General features: G+C 34.7%; 1 protein-coding gene across 1 annotated transcript; it reads left to right on the top strand.

The window, feature by feature from the left end:
• Positions 1-3,962: 3,962 nt before the first annotated feature.
• On the top strand, positions 3,963-15,876 carry LOC143356001 (muscle, skeletal receptor tyrosine-protein kinase). The gene is made up of 9 exons (XM_076791302.1): positions 3,963-4,663; positions 11,684-11,893; positions 12,078-12,166; positions 12,319-12,459; positions 12,580-12,742; positions 13,332-13,612; positions 14,139-14,312; positions 14,536-14,694; positions 14,997-15,876. Exons 1-9 carry the CDS (start codon positions 4,606-4,608, stop codon positions 15,297-15,299), a joined length of 1,578 nt encoding a protein of 525 aa, XP_076647417.1. The 5' UTR covers positions 3,963-4,605; the 3' UTR covers positions 15,300-15,876.
• The last annotated feature ends 396 nt before the right edge of the window (positions 15,877-16,272 follow it).

The raw sequence follows: 16,272 nt of genomic DNA, 5'->3' as shown, positions 1-16,272 counted from the left end.
TGTTGTAACTTTGCAACGGAACATCTTCTGTCAATCATTTTGGACTCGTTTTAAAGTCCAAAGCTTCTACTTTCAGAATTCTCATTTGGCTTTTTCTTTTAATTTATCTACATCATTTGTAATAATAATAGTGGCTTCGAGTTTGCAAGAAGAAAAAAGCAATTTACTTTTAATAGTAATGGTGGGTCGGAATTTGGAAAAAGGAAGGAAAGTGGACAAATTTTAGTAACCATTTTTTTTTTAAATAGAATTGACAGATATTTCCAAAAGTAAATGGAACGCGATTTTCATGGCGAGAACTTAAACCAGTTTTCGGAGTGCGCACCTAAGTGCTGCGTGTCTAATTAAAAAATGTTAAATAATGGACGCACCGCGTTGGTCCTCGCGCGATGACCCGGCGCCATCGCGGTGTATTGTGATAATAAAACATCGGTGAATAGAACGAAGAAGAATCGGTAATCCCTTTTGTTAGGGATCGTCTGACGCACGGGTGAGAAGATCCTTCGAGGAAAAAGAAGCGGCGGCGCTATTCTTGCGTCCAGGTGTGAGCCTGTAACGCCAGTGTAAATATACAACACTTATGCCATTCCAGCGAAGCCTCTTCGAAAACTATTAACGTACATATTCCCCTCTTGTAGTTCCGTCAGCAATTTTTTTGGTTCCGACCCATTTCTCTTTCAACTGGAGCAAGTTGTTGTCCTTTGACGGCATCAAGTGGCGCATGTTTAAAGAAGTTAATCAGGTAGCCGCGCTACTGTGCAACCAACCAGGTCCTTCCACTTCTCGGTGCTGAACCCCGGTTGTCAACCGTGAGAGGTGCTTAGCTTCCGCTGCTGCTAACGATTACAAATCAGAAGTATAATAGCAAAACTCGCCGTGTGCTCTTCTGACGAATTTTTAGACGAATGTTTTAATCTACGGTGAATTGAAAATATCTTCGTTTCACCTCTGAATTTTAATTTGAAAACGCTACGAACTTTCGTTCCAACCCAATATTTAAAAAATAGCACAACGATAAAGGACTTCTTTTAAAGCTCCAACTTTCGCAGACCATCAACCATCTTGTTCTACAATATTTGGGCATGCGTGTGAAAAACTGAGGACACGTGTTTGGCTGAAAATGCAAACAAATTTTTTCCAAATGAATCTTCCCCTTTACATCGTCTGGTTAAAACTTGATCTACGATTTTTTTTTGTCAGTTTTATGAAACCAAAATGAGGAAAAGTTTGGTGGTGTAAGACCTTCATGGTGTATCTTATAAATATTACTGAAAAGAGGGCCGTGCACCTTTCATTTAAAGCTCGCGGTGATTTCAATCATGAGAAAAATTTTTCAATGATTCTACAGACGTTCCAATTTGTAAAATTTTTAACCAAAAAAACGTTTTCAGTTTGCCGTTTTGAAAAACGCAGAGTTGTGCTTTTTTTAGGAAAGGATCAAATATCGACAATTCCTAGAGAATGGGAAATTTAGTACCCTACTTTTTGGACCCACTGTATCTTCGGTAACTTCCGAATCTCATAAAACGAATCGCTAATTTTTAAGTACAACTGATTAAGCGAGATTACACGAACGCTAACATCCACGACGGAGTTTGTGTGGTCGTGACTGGGATTGACTTGTTTATCGCGATCAGGCGCTGAAAAGTCAAGTTATTCACGAACGGCAAAATGTGGTAGGGAAGTGGCGCTCAGTTGAACAGCGGTGGTATCATACTGATCATGATTATACACTGGTTAATTATTAGTGTCGTAATACGAAGTAAATTCGTACAAACGAGTAGACTGCGAAAGTTCATGCGCGAATAGTGCATAACAATACACGATAGTGTATTAAAGCTTACAAAAATATAGTTTCATTTTATTGTCATTTTATTGTCGTTTGTCAAATCAAATTTCAGACGACTGCGATTTCTGTGAATTTGTTAGGAAGAATGTACATTTGCATACATTTTTGCAGTGTATCTATAAACAAAAGCTTGAGACTTTGTGCTTTTTGCAGCTATTAGTGCTAGAGATAATCCATAAAAAATTTATTAACATTTATTTATTATTAGAAATAAATTGATATAAATTAGTAAGATCTGTTAATTGAAATGTAATAAATTCAAATAATATAGACTTTTAGTGATCTTATTTTGATACAAGATTTACAAAAGTGTGTTTTGACACTGTTAAATATTTCTGTTAGCTCTACACTTTTTTGTAGTTGAATAATGTAATTCAATATTAAAAAATTTACTTGAAGACTATAGTGAATCAGGACCATCTTACAATTGAATTCATGCAAAGTTTGAGGATGCAGGATAAGTATGTATCGATGAAGACAGATAAGAAATACTACTTACTATTCAGATTTCCGCTCTGTCCCTCACACAGATTACTATACTCTTATTTACTTTACCTAAGTAATCCTTAAACTTCGGCTTAGAGTTTCGGAGACTGTAGCTCATTAGACACGTCATATCGTTTTCATTTGTATTAAATATTATTAAGCATTTCTGCTTGTAAATGATAACAATTGGAATATTAATAATTATATTGGTATTAATTCATGCTTACGTTCCTTTTTCTAATTTGAAATTCCTGTTCCTAATTTTCTTATTATATTATGAATAACGATAAGATAAAACTTTATGCAACTTCAATTTTTCCAAATTAGTATACATATAGAAGGACTGAATTAAATTAAGACTAATAAGGTCGTAAGGACTAGTAAGCTAATAAGGTCAGGACGAAGGTGGAGTTGTTAGTTAATATAAACAATTTAATTATCATAGCAAAAGACGAATATTGTATATTGTTAGTCTGTCCTAGAATTCAGGATTTTGATATAGAATTTAATAGACTGAGAAAGACATTTCCAATTTTAATAAGGTCTGGCCGAAGGTGGAGTTGTTAGTTAATGTAAATAATTTAATTATCATAGCGAAAGACGAATATTGTATATTGTTACTCTTTCCTAGAATCGAGGACTTTCATATAGGATTTAATAGACTGGGAAAACCATTGCCAATATTGTAAAAAATCCTCGTCCACGAAGGGTTAAGTAAGGTTCGATAAAAATAAAAAGACAGCCACCAAAGGATTGATTTGAAGTTGGTACATTTCATATGCAGTAAGTTAATAAGGTCTGGACGAAGGTGGAGTTGTTAGTCAATGTAAACAATTTAATTATCATGGCAAAAGAACGATATTGTATATTGTTACTCTTCCCTAGAATTGAAGACTTTGATATAGGATTTAATAGACTGAGAAAGACGTTTCCAATATTGTACAAAATCCTTGTCCGCAAAGGGTTAATAAATGTTCGGTAAAAATAAAAGACATAATCAATCAAGGATTGATTCGAAGTTGGTACATTTCATATGCAGTAAGCTAATAAGGTCTGGACGAAGGTGGAGTTGTTAGTCAATGTAAACAATTTAATTATCATGGCAAAAGAACAATATTGTATATTGTTACTCTTCCCTAGAATTGAAGACTTTGATATAGGATTTAATAGACTGAGAAAGACGTTTCCAATATTGTACAAAATCCTTGTCCGCAAAGGGTTAATAAATGTTCGGTAAAAATAAAAGACATAATCAATCAAGGATTGATTCGAAGTTGGTACATTTCATATGCAGTAAGCTAATAACGTCTGGCCGAAGGTGGAGTTGTTAGTTGGCACGTGTCGGAGATTAAAGCGCAACAAGAGGCTCTACCCTTAAGTCGACTAAAAAAGCGAGGAGATTACGGGGAACCGTCGGCTCTCTCTTCTCCGATAGCGTAGGTCGAGCCTCGCCGATGATGAACCGTGGCTCGTCTCCCGCGTAAATCCTTGGCGAGCGCGTTCGAAACGCGTGAGCGTGCCACGAAAACGGTTGCACGAGTATGCGTGACCGCGTTTCCCTGTGTATGGGAATGCGAGGGAGTTCTCGAATGCGGTCTTTAGTCGGTCTTTAGTTTCGAGTAAGCGCCCGTCGAAGATAGAGGACTCTCCTCGATTTATCCTAGCGGCGAGTTTCCTCTTCCGGCTTAACTCTTCAGCCCCCGGCTCCCGGCCCCCGGCCCTTGGTCCGAGGCCCACGGATTTCGCTACGCCCTCGGGTCCCGACAGTTCTTTGCACCCTTCCCGTCCAACTGGCTTCATCCTCCATCCCGCCTCCTCTCAGTGATCTTCACGCTCCTTTTTCAAAACGGAAGAAAAACAGAACGGTGACAATTTACACGGTGACAAAAATTTACTTCTCCGCGAAGAGCCTGATCAGTGCGACGAGTTCAATCAATGTCCCTCCATTAATGTCGGACAATCAACCAGGATCCGAATTTTAAAGGATTAGTTCGATGTGATGAGTACAAAAATCAGAAAAACAAAAAGTAGAAAATTGTGCTACCGTTTGTCGTGTAGGATGTGAATCCAACTAGTTTGTTCACCTACCGTATATTCTTGATTTTGTTGTGATCTGAATGGGTGTTTGAATTTCCGAGGAAACTGACAATGGGGTATAACGTTAAGAGGATAGCGCGTTGATGCTTAAGAGAAAGGGCGAGATTACGACAGGGAAATTCTTTTCTGAAGCCGAGGGTGGTCTCCCTCCATTTTGGTTTCCTTGACTCGCGATGGACCGACATAGAGCACCGAGAAGAAGAGGCCTTTCCTCTGGAGAAGTTTGGACTGGTAAGTGAACGAGATTTATACTAGAATTATTTTATTTGCGCACACTGTTTCTTGCGAATGGATAAGATAGGTTATTATCGAGACGCCGCGGTTCTTCGTGCTAAATTGCATTGTTTGAAAGAAGTTTTGCGAAGACGAGAATCGAGAGCAATAAATAGTTTTGTTTTGCGAGAACGTTCGGCTAAAAATAAGAAAGAGTTCGATGAATTTTACTGAAATTATCTGCCACATTAAATCCGTAATCTAATTGTCGGGAAGATAAGAAAAAAGAAGGGAGTTGTAATGAATGCGCGCAAGTAGTTTGGGTTTAATTGATAACGTGCGCGAAAGTTCTTAGCACCTCTAAATTGAACCTGAAAGGGAATTTACGCGGTCATGGAGTTTTACAGAATGGAACATTTTCGTAAAATTATGCCATATTCTGGCGAGAAGAAAACAATTGGGTGTAATGCGATTGATATACTTATCAATGTAATTAGTAAATTGCAGATTAAATTCATACGTAGTGTAAACATTAACACACTTTCTAATACAGAATACCTATTGTTGTCGTTTACGATATCTATTATTGTTTTCCAATTGGAATGCGTGATTCTACAAAAATCAAAACAATGCGACCGCTTTACGTCTTACGCCATTTTTATTAGGCGTATTCTCTTCGCTCTCACGAATTAAACCAGAATCAGACATTTTCTTTGAACCATCTTGTATTTCAACCATAAACATTTACAAGGAAATTTTATTTATTTTCTTAATTGAAAGTTAATACCAACTCAACGCAAGTCGAAAAATATCAAAGTATTAATTACGTAAACATTATAAAAGGATTTAATTTAGACGATTATTTATTTTTAATGATTAAAATTTATTTAGACGATATGGGACAGAATTATCTTTATGGTTGTATCTTCGCATTAGAATTCCAAATGCATGATTGTGAGACTCTAAGAGGAGTAGCTTCTGTTGTGTTATGTTTATAGTAAGATAAACAATATGTTGTTGTAATAAATTAATTGATACGTTAAAGAGAAAATATAGTCTTGTCTGAAATGTCGCGTGAATTTTTTAGTACAATTGTGTTATCGTATTGGATCAAATTGCAAATTCCAAAATATTTTACGGGACAAAAAATTAAAAAAAGAAGGTAAAAATTTAGACACAAGGGAAATATTTATACTAATTTTATAACGTAATCTTTTTTTATTTATGATAATAATTACTTTTTTTTACAAACTGTTTGTTAACACATTTCAAAAATAGAATTCGCGGGCCCCACTTTGGGAACCTCTGTTGTAAGGGATCTTTTCTAGAGAGTTTTCGGGCTGAATAGATTATGGCAGTAGATGGGGCTTGAAGAAATCTTATTAATCTATTCTTACGCGTCACTGCGTAGATGACGAGTCATCTGACTATCTTTCGGAGAGTCATACTTACTCTTCCCGTTTATCCGCGTTTCTTTTAATTCATTCATGATGGCATTCGGAGCGTTGTGTAAACATTATATTGCACCAACGCTTATTGCAATAACATCGAAATATGTGATAATTGCTACTTATCATCCTATTTCCTGTGATTCAATGCTACATAAGTTGGAGAAACGAAGAAGCAATTTGCTTGTGCAAACATAAATATTCTACGACAAATTATTTTCTAATTTTCTGTTATCTTCCCCTTTAATTATTCCGTAATTATTCTGAAACATATAAACCTGTTTTCCAAAGTTTACATTTGTGTACTTAATGTTATTCAAATGGTGAGCACTTTAGGTAAAAAGTTTTAAAAAATCAAGTTTATTATTTAAGCTTGCTGATTTATCATTACTCGTTATATGCATAACTGACGGATGACATTTATGAAGTATGTATAATAGATCTTCAAGCGCATTATAGATCAATGATTTCAGATTCACGTTACCATTAAATGCTGAAGTAGTCAGTTTTGAATGTAACACAAGAATATCATGAAAAATTGGCAATATTGTTGGTACGTGTAGCAGATAATTCGCATATTGCAGTTATCCTAATAAAAAATATTTAAAGACTCGTATTCAAAATGACCACTATAAAAAAATTTATAATTACCGGCTATTAAGATTATTATAATCTCGCACAGGTTGGTTCAACTTCATTCGATCCAGAACTTTCTTCAAATTATAGAGTACTATGGTATCATCGAAAGCTGGCAGTTATGGGTGTTTAAATTCAGATCTATTTCCAATAAATAATTTTCCTGTCTCCTGACGAAGCCATCTAAGACTTATGTAATAGACGATTATTCTCAGAAATATTAAAATAGCATCTACGTATTACGCTACACATCTGCTACTACGTTTCTCTTATTTATGTTGTTTTTTTTCTGTTTCATGTGCCATTTTTTCTATTTTCCATGATTCTTACCACCCTGTAACTTTTTCATTCAATGTCATAATATCTAATACATTATTTTATAATTTTGCATCACCCATGTCTTTTCAACCACAACATTTTCATGATTTATGTTTTAGGCTTCACGTACCATTTTTTTCTGATTTTCATGATTTTTACCATTCTATAGCTTTTTTATTAAATTGTAGGTATAACGTTTAGCACATTGGTTTATAATATTTTGCGTTAAACATGACTTTTCAGTCACTAGGTTTTCGTTATTTATATGTTTTCTCTCTTTGTATCATATACCATTTTCCCCATACCTCACGGTTGTCACCATCCTTCGAAATTTTATAATTTCCAATATATTATTCTATAACATTTTGCATTAAAGGACTTTCCAGCCATCAGACTTTCGTTATTTATATTACGTTCCCTATTGGAACAAATGCTAACTACGTCTAAAAAATGAAACCAGCAAAAAACTGACCCTGTTTTTGTGTCTCTCAAGTTATCTTTAATATCGACATGTTCGACCTTTCGATAACATTAACCTAAGATGATAACCACGTGTCCAAGTCCTCCGGCAATAATACCGAAGCTAGTTTCAAGGACTTTACCATAAAGTAAACAAACATAAAATTCATGAAACCAATGTACAAGTTTATTTTGGAAATTTAATGATTTGTTCAGGTATATCTCGAATTTATTCAAACTTATTAAATAAAACAATGGTTCACAATAATAGACATCAATAACTTAATTAAAAACCTGCAGTTTCGTTAGCACATAGATAAACATTCTGGTATTGTTTAAGACCTGGTTTAATAGAAGAAATTGGTGTTAAATCATTTGAAATCATGTGTAGTGAAATATTTCCAAACAGTGAATATCTGGAAAACATTTGTATCTTCTAATTCACAATAATTTCGATATTATTTATTAACGAAAAATGTTAACAATAGGTATGTGTCTTAAATTCATCCAACAAAGCTTTTTTAATTTTTTTTTTATTTTACTTTCAGGGTATTTTAAACAGTAGCTTAATTTTCACAGTAGAGCAAACAATCTATAATTGCCGGTTTAAATGGCTAAGAATAGTTGCAATAAATGTCATTGCAAGTCAGTTGAAAATCTTGTAAATTGTTTCTGTTGTAAAATAGGGTGAGTTATGTCTGTTGTGGGTAATGCGGGTTTCAATGAAGCAAGATACTGTGAAAATTGTAGTCGGCCCATGTCTTGTTTATAATTTATGTTCGAAACAAATAATACCGATGACACATCACCGAAGGAAATGAAAGCGGGTTACTCATCGACATGATAATCCTCTGAATGGCGTAACTCACCCTAACATATTTTGGCGGCTACTCCAGGATATACCTAAGGAATGAGTTTTTCAGGCAAAATAAGGCAATTTGGATAAGTGGCAAAAAATATGTCATATTCAATGATGGACGCACAATAAATTATTTTCATACTTTCTATTCTTACTATTATCCTATGAGGGTGATGTAAATTTTGTAAACTTGTCAGGTTACTAATAATAATATCTAAAATTGTTCATAAATTATGAATTTTTCCATCTCAAGAAGCAAAGGCATCGACGACATGAAATGGAAATTATTAAACAATGATTCGTCTTGAATATAGAATACATTTACTTTAGAACAATTTATGAACTACATCCATAAATTCTGTACTATCATTCTATTACAGTAACGTACATTTTGTTTATAAATGAAAATGTAAACTTGTCAGGTTACTAATAATAACATTTTAAATATGTGAAAAATGTGTAAAGTAATTACGAAAAGAAATTTTGACTATCTTCTCGTCGAAATAAATTATAAGTGCAAACAATTTATTGAAAGTCATGGCAATTGTGTAATCCTAAATTCCTTTGATTTAATAAAAATATGTGACATTAATCAAACTGAGAACAAAGGGTTGCACACAAGCATAAATTTCACGGTGCTCTTACATTCTACGTAGTTGTACTTAATGATAACTAAAATCGCCAGACCTTTCACCATATCATTTGAATCGCATCGGGCAAAAATAAGCAATGCTATTATACGGTAGTATATTTACTTCGTAACATCGTTATCGTACGAACGAAAAGCTCCGAACTAATTTCTGAAATGTTCTTTCATCGCCGCATACAAAAACCACTCGTGTCGAAAAACACAGATTTATTATCTCAACAAACACGATAATCAAGCTGTTCTCGTCAGGCTTCTGAACACGCGTATCATGAACGATCTCATTTCACGTCGTGCGATTCGGTTGCGAATCATGTATTTCAGAGGATGAACCACCCGTGCCCATAATGCCCCTATTGTTGTCTCTGGCCTAAACCTTGGATTTGCAAATAAACGCGGCTGAATACATTTATCTTTACCGAATGTTCTGAGTTTCCAAAAATATTGAAACTATGATAAAAGTATTACTGTAAGATACTCCATTCTTTACTAAAACCACAGATTCCTGAAATAAATCAACATTTGACGACACCTTAATAATTTCGGATTTAAAGAAATTTAAACCGCCTTGATTAGTACATTAAAAAAATAGTAAATTAGGAAATTTCGAATAGATTTAGGATAATTTCATTTGTAAATTAATCAGTTTCAATGAAGATTCATACATTATATTCAATTACTACAGATCACTGTTCAACTACTACTCACTATTTACTACAGAACAATAATAAATTGAAGTTATACTATATATTTTACTATAAAATCAGCATTTATTGTATGAAGACATGTATGAATATATCCTAGAGTTAAACTGGTTAGTAGACATTTATATCAGATTTAATGTAACCATAATAACCCATAAATATGCATACAATTATAAACATATAAATCTATTAATATATAAATTATTTATTATATATTTATTTATAAAATATTTATAATATAAATATTTAATTATTAGCTATTTATATATATCAATATATAAATATTCAATTATTAGCTATTTATATATATCAATATATAAATATTTAATTATAAATAAAATGTATTAATTATATACACAATATTCATACATTAATACATTATGTTCTCTCATTGTAGTGGCTTCTTTTCGCTGTCATTTTGACGAGTCCCGTAGTTCTAGCGTTAAGGAATCACGGCACGATTTGCGCAATGCAACACCGTTCGAAATGATCTTAACCGTCATCGAAAACGTCCGAAACAAGGCGACTACTATATTCTTCAGCCGATTTCAACAGCGCCGTGCTAACATCGCGGTCTACTTTTAACGTATTTACGTCCCGGGGTTTCGTTCTGTGAAGTTGATCGTCCCGTTTCAAGAAAATCGAAACGCGCGCGCGGCCATTCTCCGGAAAAAGAGTCATTTCATGAATACGGCAAACCTCTCGTAGAGATGCATAGGAAGGCAATGAATACGGGGCGATAATAGGTACACATAGCGAGTCTCGTTGTCGGGGAGCGCTGACCGCAGAGATAACGCTTTGACCCGTTACAAGCTTCAAGCACGAAGTGAATGCCTGCACTGTCTCTTCCAAGCCTGGTCACAATCCAAATACGTGGCCCTTTTTCTTACCAATTCACCCTTTACGCGCCATCCACCCTGCTCCTGCGAATTTCGCACGCATTACTTCCGTTCCGAGCTCGATGCATTTCGACTTTCAACTATGGCGCGAGCAATAGTTTTTCTGTTAGGTCCACTCGCAAATCGTTTCCATTTCAGCGTATTTCAATGCTTAATAAAATGGACAATTATACGTTCCCCATTGTTTGCAATGCCCACTACCATTTAAGGAAAGTTCTCTAAGTCACATCTTTTTGTAAAATATATTAGGTGCTTGAATAAGTTTTTGTACGCTAACAGATGTCGAAACTAATAACGCTTGTATGCAATTTGAGATGATGTAGTATGTATGTGATAGTATAAACAAACTTTGGAATTTAGTCGATGTCATCCTGAGTCTAGCATAAACAACAAGTGTTTTCATTAAATTGAATCAATCATTTAATAAGATAATAGGGTTTGAAGTCACTGGAATGATAAATGCATCGTTAGAATTTGTAAAATTTGTGGCTTCAGTTTTGACGTAGGGGAAACCGACCATGAATGACCGAAGAATTGAATATATGGACGTTTAGGATTAATATTTAAATATAATTATTTATAAAAACAGAACAACTGCTAAAATTGCAATAAGATTAATTTTTCTTTCATAAAAATAATGTACTATTCTTTTCGTATTTTCTAAAAGATTAATTGTAAAAAACAAAACGTCTAAGAGCCCAGTAGATGGCGGCAAATATCACAATATTTTTAATAAAAAGTTATTAGAGCTTATTAAGCCGATTTACAGCTTATTTGAGCTTATCAATGTTTGTTTAACACGCTGGATGCAAAATATGAAGTAGAGGAGACCAGGGTCATAAGTAAGGGGGGAGGGGGCGAAAATAACATTGTAAATAATTAAAAATCTATTACAGCTATTGTCGCAAATTTTGTATATATTGTTCCAGCATATACATTGTTGTTTTAATCATATAGATATGTAATTAACTTTTTATAACCAGAATACTGACTTTATGACGAGAATGACTCTTGGATACCCTAAAGCAACTTTTCCTTAGTGGCTTAAAATTATGATTACTTATTTCAGAATTATCTAAAAATGCAACCGCTTCACAATCGGAAGATATAAAGAGGCTACAGTCAAACTGGACCTCCGAAATCACAGGATGCCAAGATCGGCCCTCCATTTGCGGAGGAGAAACTGCTTGCCGTTCATTCGAGAACAACACGTCTAAGTGTGTCTGTCCGCATGATTTGTCCTTGCCGACAAACGACTTGAAATGCAAGCGTGTGACAGGTCAGATATACAACAGTTTTTCATAGCTTTTAACATATTCTTTAAATATATGAACACATATGCCCAATAATGAATATTTTAAATATTTTAATGAAAAGCGAAAGATTTAGAATTGAACAAATATAGTTTCGTATAAGTCGTATTGTTCAATCGCGAATGATTATTTATTTGAATTCATTTTCAGTTGACTTCGTTCCACACCCTATACCCGACATAATACCTCCAAACGACAACTCTACCAACGGCACGACGGCTTTTCCCGAGGCTGGGCAGGTATGTGTTTCCAAATGATATCGTAAATACGAAATATAAAATAATCAATATCCAAAATGTTCCTAAACCGTAGATAAAATTGCTGAAACATATTTGTGTACATACAATATAATCTAAACATAATCAATGTCGTTCCCATTCTATTTTAATAGGTAGAACGTTCAAAACAAAGGGTACCTGAAATAATAGGAATCGCTATAGCTTTCATCGCGGTATTAGTAATTTTGTTGAGTATAGTGTATTGTGTTAAGAAGCGAAGCTATAACTTGAAATCACAAAGGAACTCCCTAGACGTACGTATATCTCTTTTATTATCTATATTATTTAGTCATTGTTAATAAATTATATATGTGTATATTGTAAAATAGATATTGCAAAATATTGCAAATATATATTGTATATTTATGCTTCAGGGGACGCCGATGAATTTGAAGAAGGGGTTGCTGTTACCAAATAAGTACACGCCTAATCCACAGTATTTCAGTTGCGCATCGCCGGAGGTGCCAATTCTGCAACGCGAATCTCTCATGTTTGTACAGGACATTGGCGAAGGATGCTTTGGAAAAGTGTACAAAGGTAAAAACTAAATTTCATTTGCCCCCCTACGTGTATATCAGGGCAATTAATTATTAAAAACGAGTGCTTTTATGTACAACAGCAAAAAAAAACATTTTCTGACTAATAAATTAAAATCAAAATAAACAAATACAATTTTTCCACGTACAACGCAACTACAAACTTGCACTCTACATTTTTATATTTAGATTTTTACGTCTGATTTAATAAAAAGATATTTTACCACGATACTATGTAATATATAATTTTTCACTTCACCATATAATTATAGTAAGACCAATCTACGTAACACACAGCAAACAAAAAGATTAATTTGTTTAGAATTTTAACTTATACTATTATTATAATCATCGGCACATCTAAAGGTAGAGCAAAACAAATACTATAAAATACAATGCATATTTAAATCGACAATTCAAAAATTTTGAGTCCCACTCAACATAAGAGGGATAAAACATCGATTAACGTTTCTAGCAAACTGTGCTTCTATTATTCCATTGTTCCTAGTCGACAGATCCTCTTAATTTTTGTTAATCGTCAACATTTTTTGATTTCATATTTAATCACATAGAAATGCTTCATTTTATAGGTGAATTATGTACTGGAGACTCAAAAGAAACAGTCGCCATAAAGGTCTTAAAGGATTCCGCCTCTCGCGAAGTTGAAGACGACTTTATGCGGGAAGTCGATATCATGTCTACGTTTAGACACAGAAATATTTTGTCATTGAAAGGAGTGGTGCTTCGTGACTCTACCAATAGTCCATGGATGGTGTTCGAATATATGCCTTATGGGGATCTCGCTGAAGTATTGCGATCGAATTCCCATTCGTTTAGGTCGTCGAAACCCGGATTGCAACCTTTGACCCAGGTAAATATCCTTTAAATCTTGTTTGCCTTTGATCTTGCCTATCTTTGTGTACTTGTGTACCCCTGACAATCTTGAGGAAACAGTGGATATTGCATATGTCACTTTAATCAGTCTTTAAAAGAATAGAAATTGTCATCTATTTGCTACTCGTATATTAAAATTGAACTATAGATAGACATAAGGACATAGAGAACTATAGATAGACATAAACTATAGAGTGTACTGTTAAATTCTAAGTGTACAATATTTTTATTCTTGTAAAAATAACTCTTGATTAAGCTTACTAAGGAAAAAATCACTGTACTGTTGTGACAATAGTACAGTGAATTCTCGATATATGTCAACAACACGGGTCTTGCCAGCGTCGTGTATCGTCCAGGAGACATACCCTGCGAGAGGTATAGCCCGCGGTAGTGGGGATAACTCCGCGACGTTTATCATCCACGCCTTGGCGACATATACAGAGAAATCACTGTAGAATGTTTAAAACTTTTCGATGTCAGAAATTATGTTTTATATGTTCCAGGAGTCCCTACATTGGATCACAATTCAAATCGCAGCTGGCATGACATATTTATCCGGTCAAAGATTCGTCCATCGAGACTTGGCTTGCAGAAATTGTCTCGTCGGCGCAGACATGATTGTCAAAATTGCAGATTTTGGCATGTCGCGAGATGTATACACTTGCGACTATTACAAGGTATATTGGACAATATATGTTAGCACATTCTGAACCTTTAAGACCATGACCATATAGGCAGCTTCGAATGTCAAATATTTTCAAGTCAGTTATAATTTGATAGAAATAAAATTTATTTAAATCTATAGAACTGAAATTTCCCGTAGAACTGAATTCCATAGCTTTCAAAAACAAGCATATGACGTCCTCATGTTGGTCCTCACGTTTCTATTGATTTCTTCAGATAGGAGGATCTCGACTTTTGCCAGTCCGTTGGATGTCGCCAGAAAGTGTGATGTACGGACGTTTCACTTTGGAAAGTGATGTGTGGAGCTTTGGAGTTGTTTTATGGGAAGTTTATTCTTTCGGTAAACAACCTTATTACGGGCACAACAACGAAGAAGTAAGTGGCAACTTCATAAGTGGTGGAAACCATATAATCTTTTTTATGCAAATTAATGCATCTTTGTGTTCTCTTTAAAAAAGTATTGAGGTACTTATGTTGAAAATTGATTAGTCCAGAAGTTATGATTTTTGTCCCGAACGCCCGCGGGCCCCAGAAATATGCTACAGGTCCGAGTGCGGCCCACGGGCCTCCGATTGCTCATCGCCGATTGCTCATTGAGCAAAAATTAAAAATTTTACGATACCGTCAAATAGAAAATTTCTGGATGCAAATTAACACTTTCCGAAACTGTGTTTCAGGTAGTAAGGCTAATATTTCAAGGTATAATGCTCATTCCGCCGGAAGGGTGTCCACCATTCGTCTGTCAGTTAATGCGGGATTGTTGGAAAACAGATCCAAAAGACAGGATCAAGTTCACGGAGATATTAGCGAAGCTCGAAAAAATTCAAGGTAAATCCATCCAGCAAGGCAGCTTGCCAAGGCCACCGCAAGGGCCAGTAACCATTCGAACGCCGGACGTTTTGGATCCAGATGGTTATTTGTTGCCAGCGCCGACAAAGCCACACGAATATTTGCAAGCCCTGCCGATATTGTCCGATTAACGGCATTTATCGTTTACTCGAGCAATAATTGAGCCGTTCACAGGTCAGATCGAGTAAACTGAGTTTTTCGACATTTCACCACCAAAACGCTTAATTGATATTTAAGTTTTTTCATTTAGAATAGACTTCCTTAACGGTTAATGCGGCCGAATGAGAACAATTGTAAATAATTTGAGAAATGAATGTACACTATACTTATACTATTTCATGTATTTTTTTCTGTTTCCTTATTTTGCGAAGCTAATCGATTCGACAAACGAGCAGCTCAATTATTCGTTGCTACCTTCGACAGGAATCAAGGTCACCAAACTGAGAAGCTCATTATCATATTTTCGTATGCAATAACTTTTCTGTAATTGGGGTATTGTCTCTTAGTCTCTCGACAAATGAAAATAGTAAACACTATTTACAATAATTATTAACGCCAAAGTCTGACGGCTCCCTTGCGTCTCTCAAAGAAGAGATCATACACCGGATTAGGTAGAATTTTGGTTTATAACAATTAAAGGATTTTTATGCAAAATAACAAGTTTCTAAGTCGATCATAAGAAATGGAAGCTAGGTGAAAATGTGTTTCGTCGATAATAATGTAACAACATTATTTAGTGAACTGTTTATATATATGGAAAACTGTTTTGTGAGACTGTTTTGTTAATATTTTCATTTAACTGGCACATCAATCTGTCAATGTGCATTAAAAAATAGAACAGATACGGTAGATTCGAAGGAAGTTTTGTTTCGAGAACTGCTCTCCTGTGACTTTTAATAAGACTGACGTCTTTACAAATATATCCCTCAATTTCTGTCGAACGAGGGATGACGATATTTCTCGTTCTAATGTTCGTTGTTAAGCTTCTTTTTGTAGACAAAACGATCAATATTTAATGGTGCAAGATGCAGACAACTAGTATGTAGAATAACGCATCAGACTGCGTTCATTTATGCTTTATTATTGCGGGATATGCGTACTTTT

The sequence above is a fragment of the Halictus rubicundus genome, chromosome 7 (genome assembly GCF_050948215.1).
Source record: "Halictus rubicundus isolate RS-2024b chromosome 7, iyHalRubi1_principal, whole genome shotgun sequence".
NCBI classification, from domain to species: domain Eukaryota; kingdom Metazoa; phylum Arthropoda; class Insecta; order Hymenoptera; family Halictidae; genus Halictus; species Halictus rubicundus.
The sequence above is the reverse complement of the archived record's forward strand: the minus strand, read 5'-3'. Positions and strand labels throughout refer to the sequence as shown.

Coding starts and splice junctions, on each gene's coding strand:
- LOC143356001 (XM_076791302.1), top strand. CDS start 4,606: ATGGACCGACATAGAGCACCGAGAAGAAGAGGCCTTTCCTCTGGAGAA. Junction 12,460..12,579: donor CACAAAGGAACTCCCTAGAC/GTACGTATATCT, acceptor TTTATGCTTCAG/GGGACGCCGATGAATTTGAA. Junction 13,613..14,138: donor GATTGCAACCTTTGACCCAG/GTAAATATCCTT, acceptor TATATGTTCCAG/GAGTCCCTACATTGGATCAC.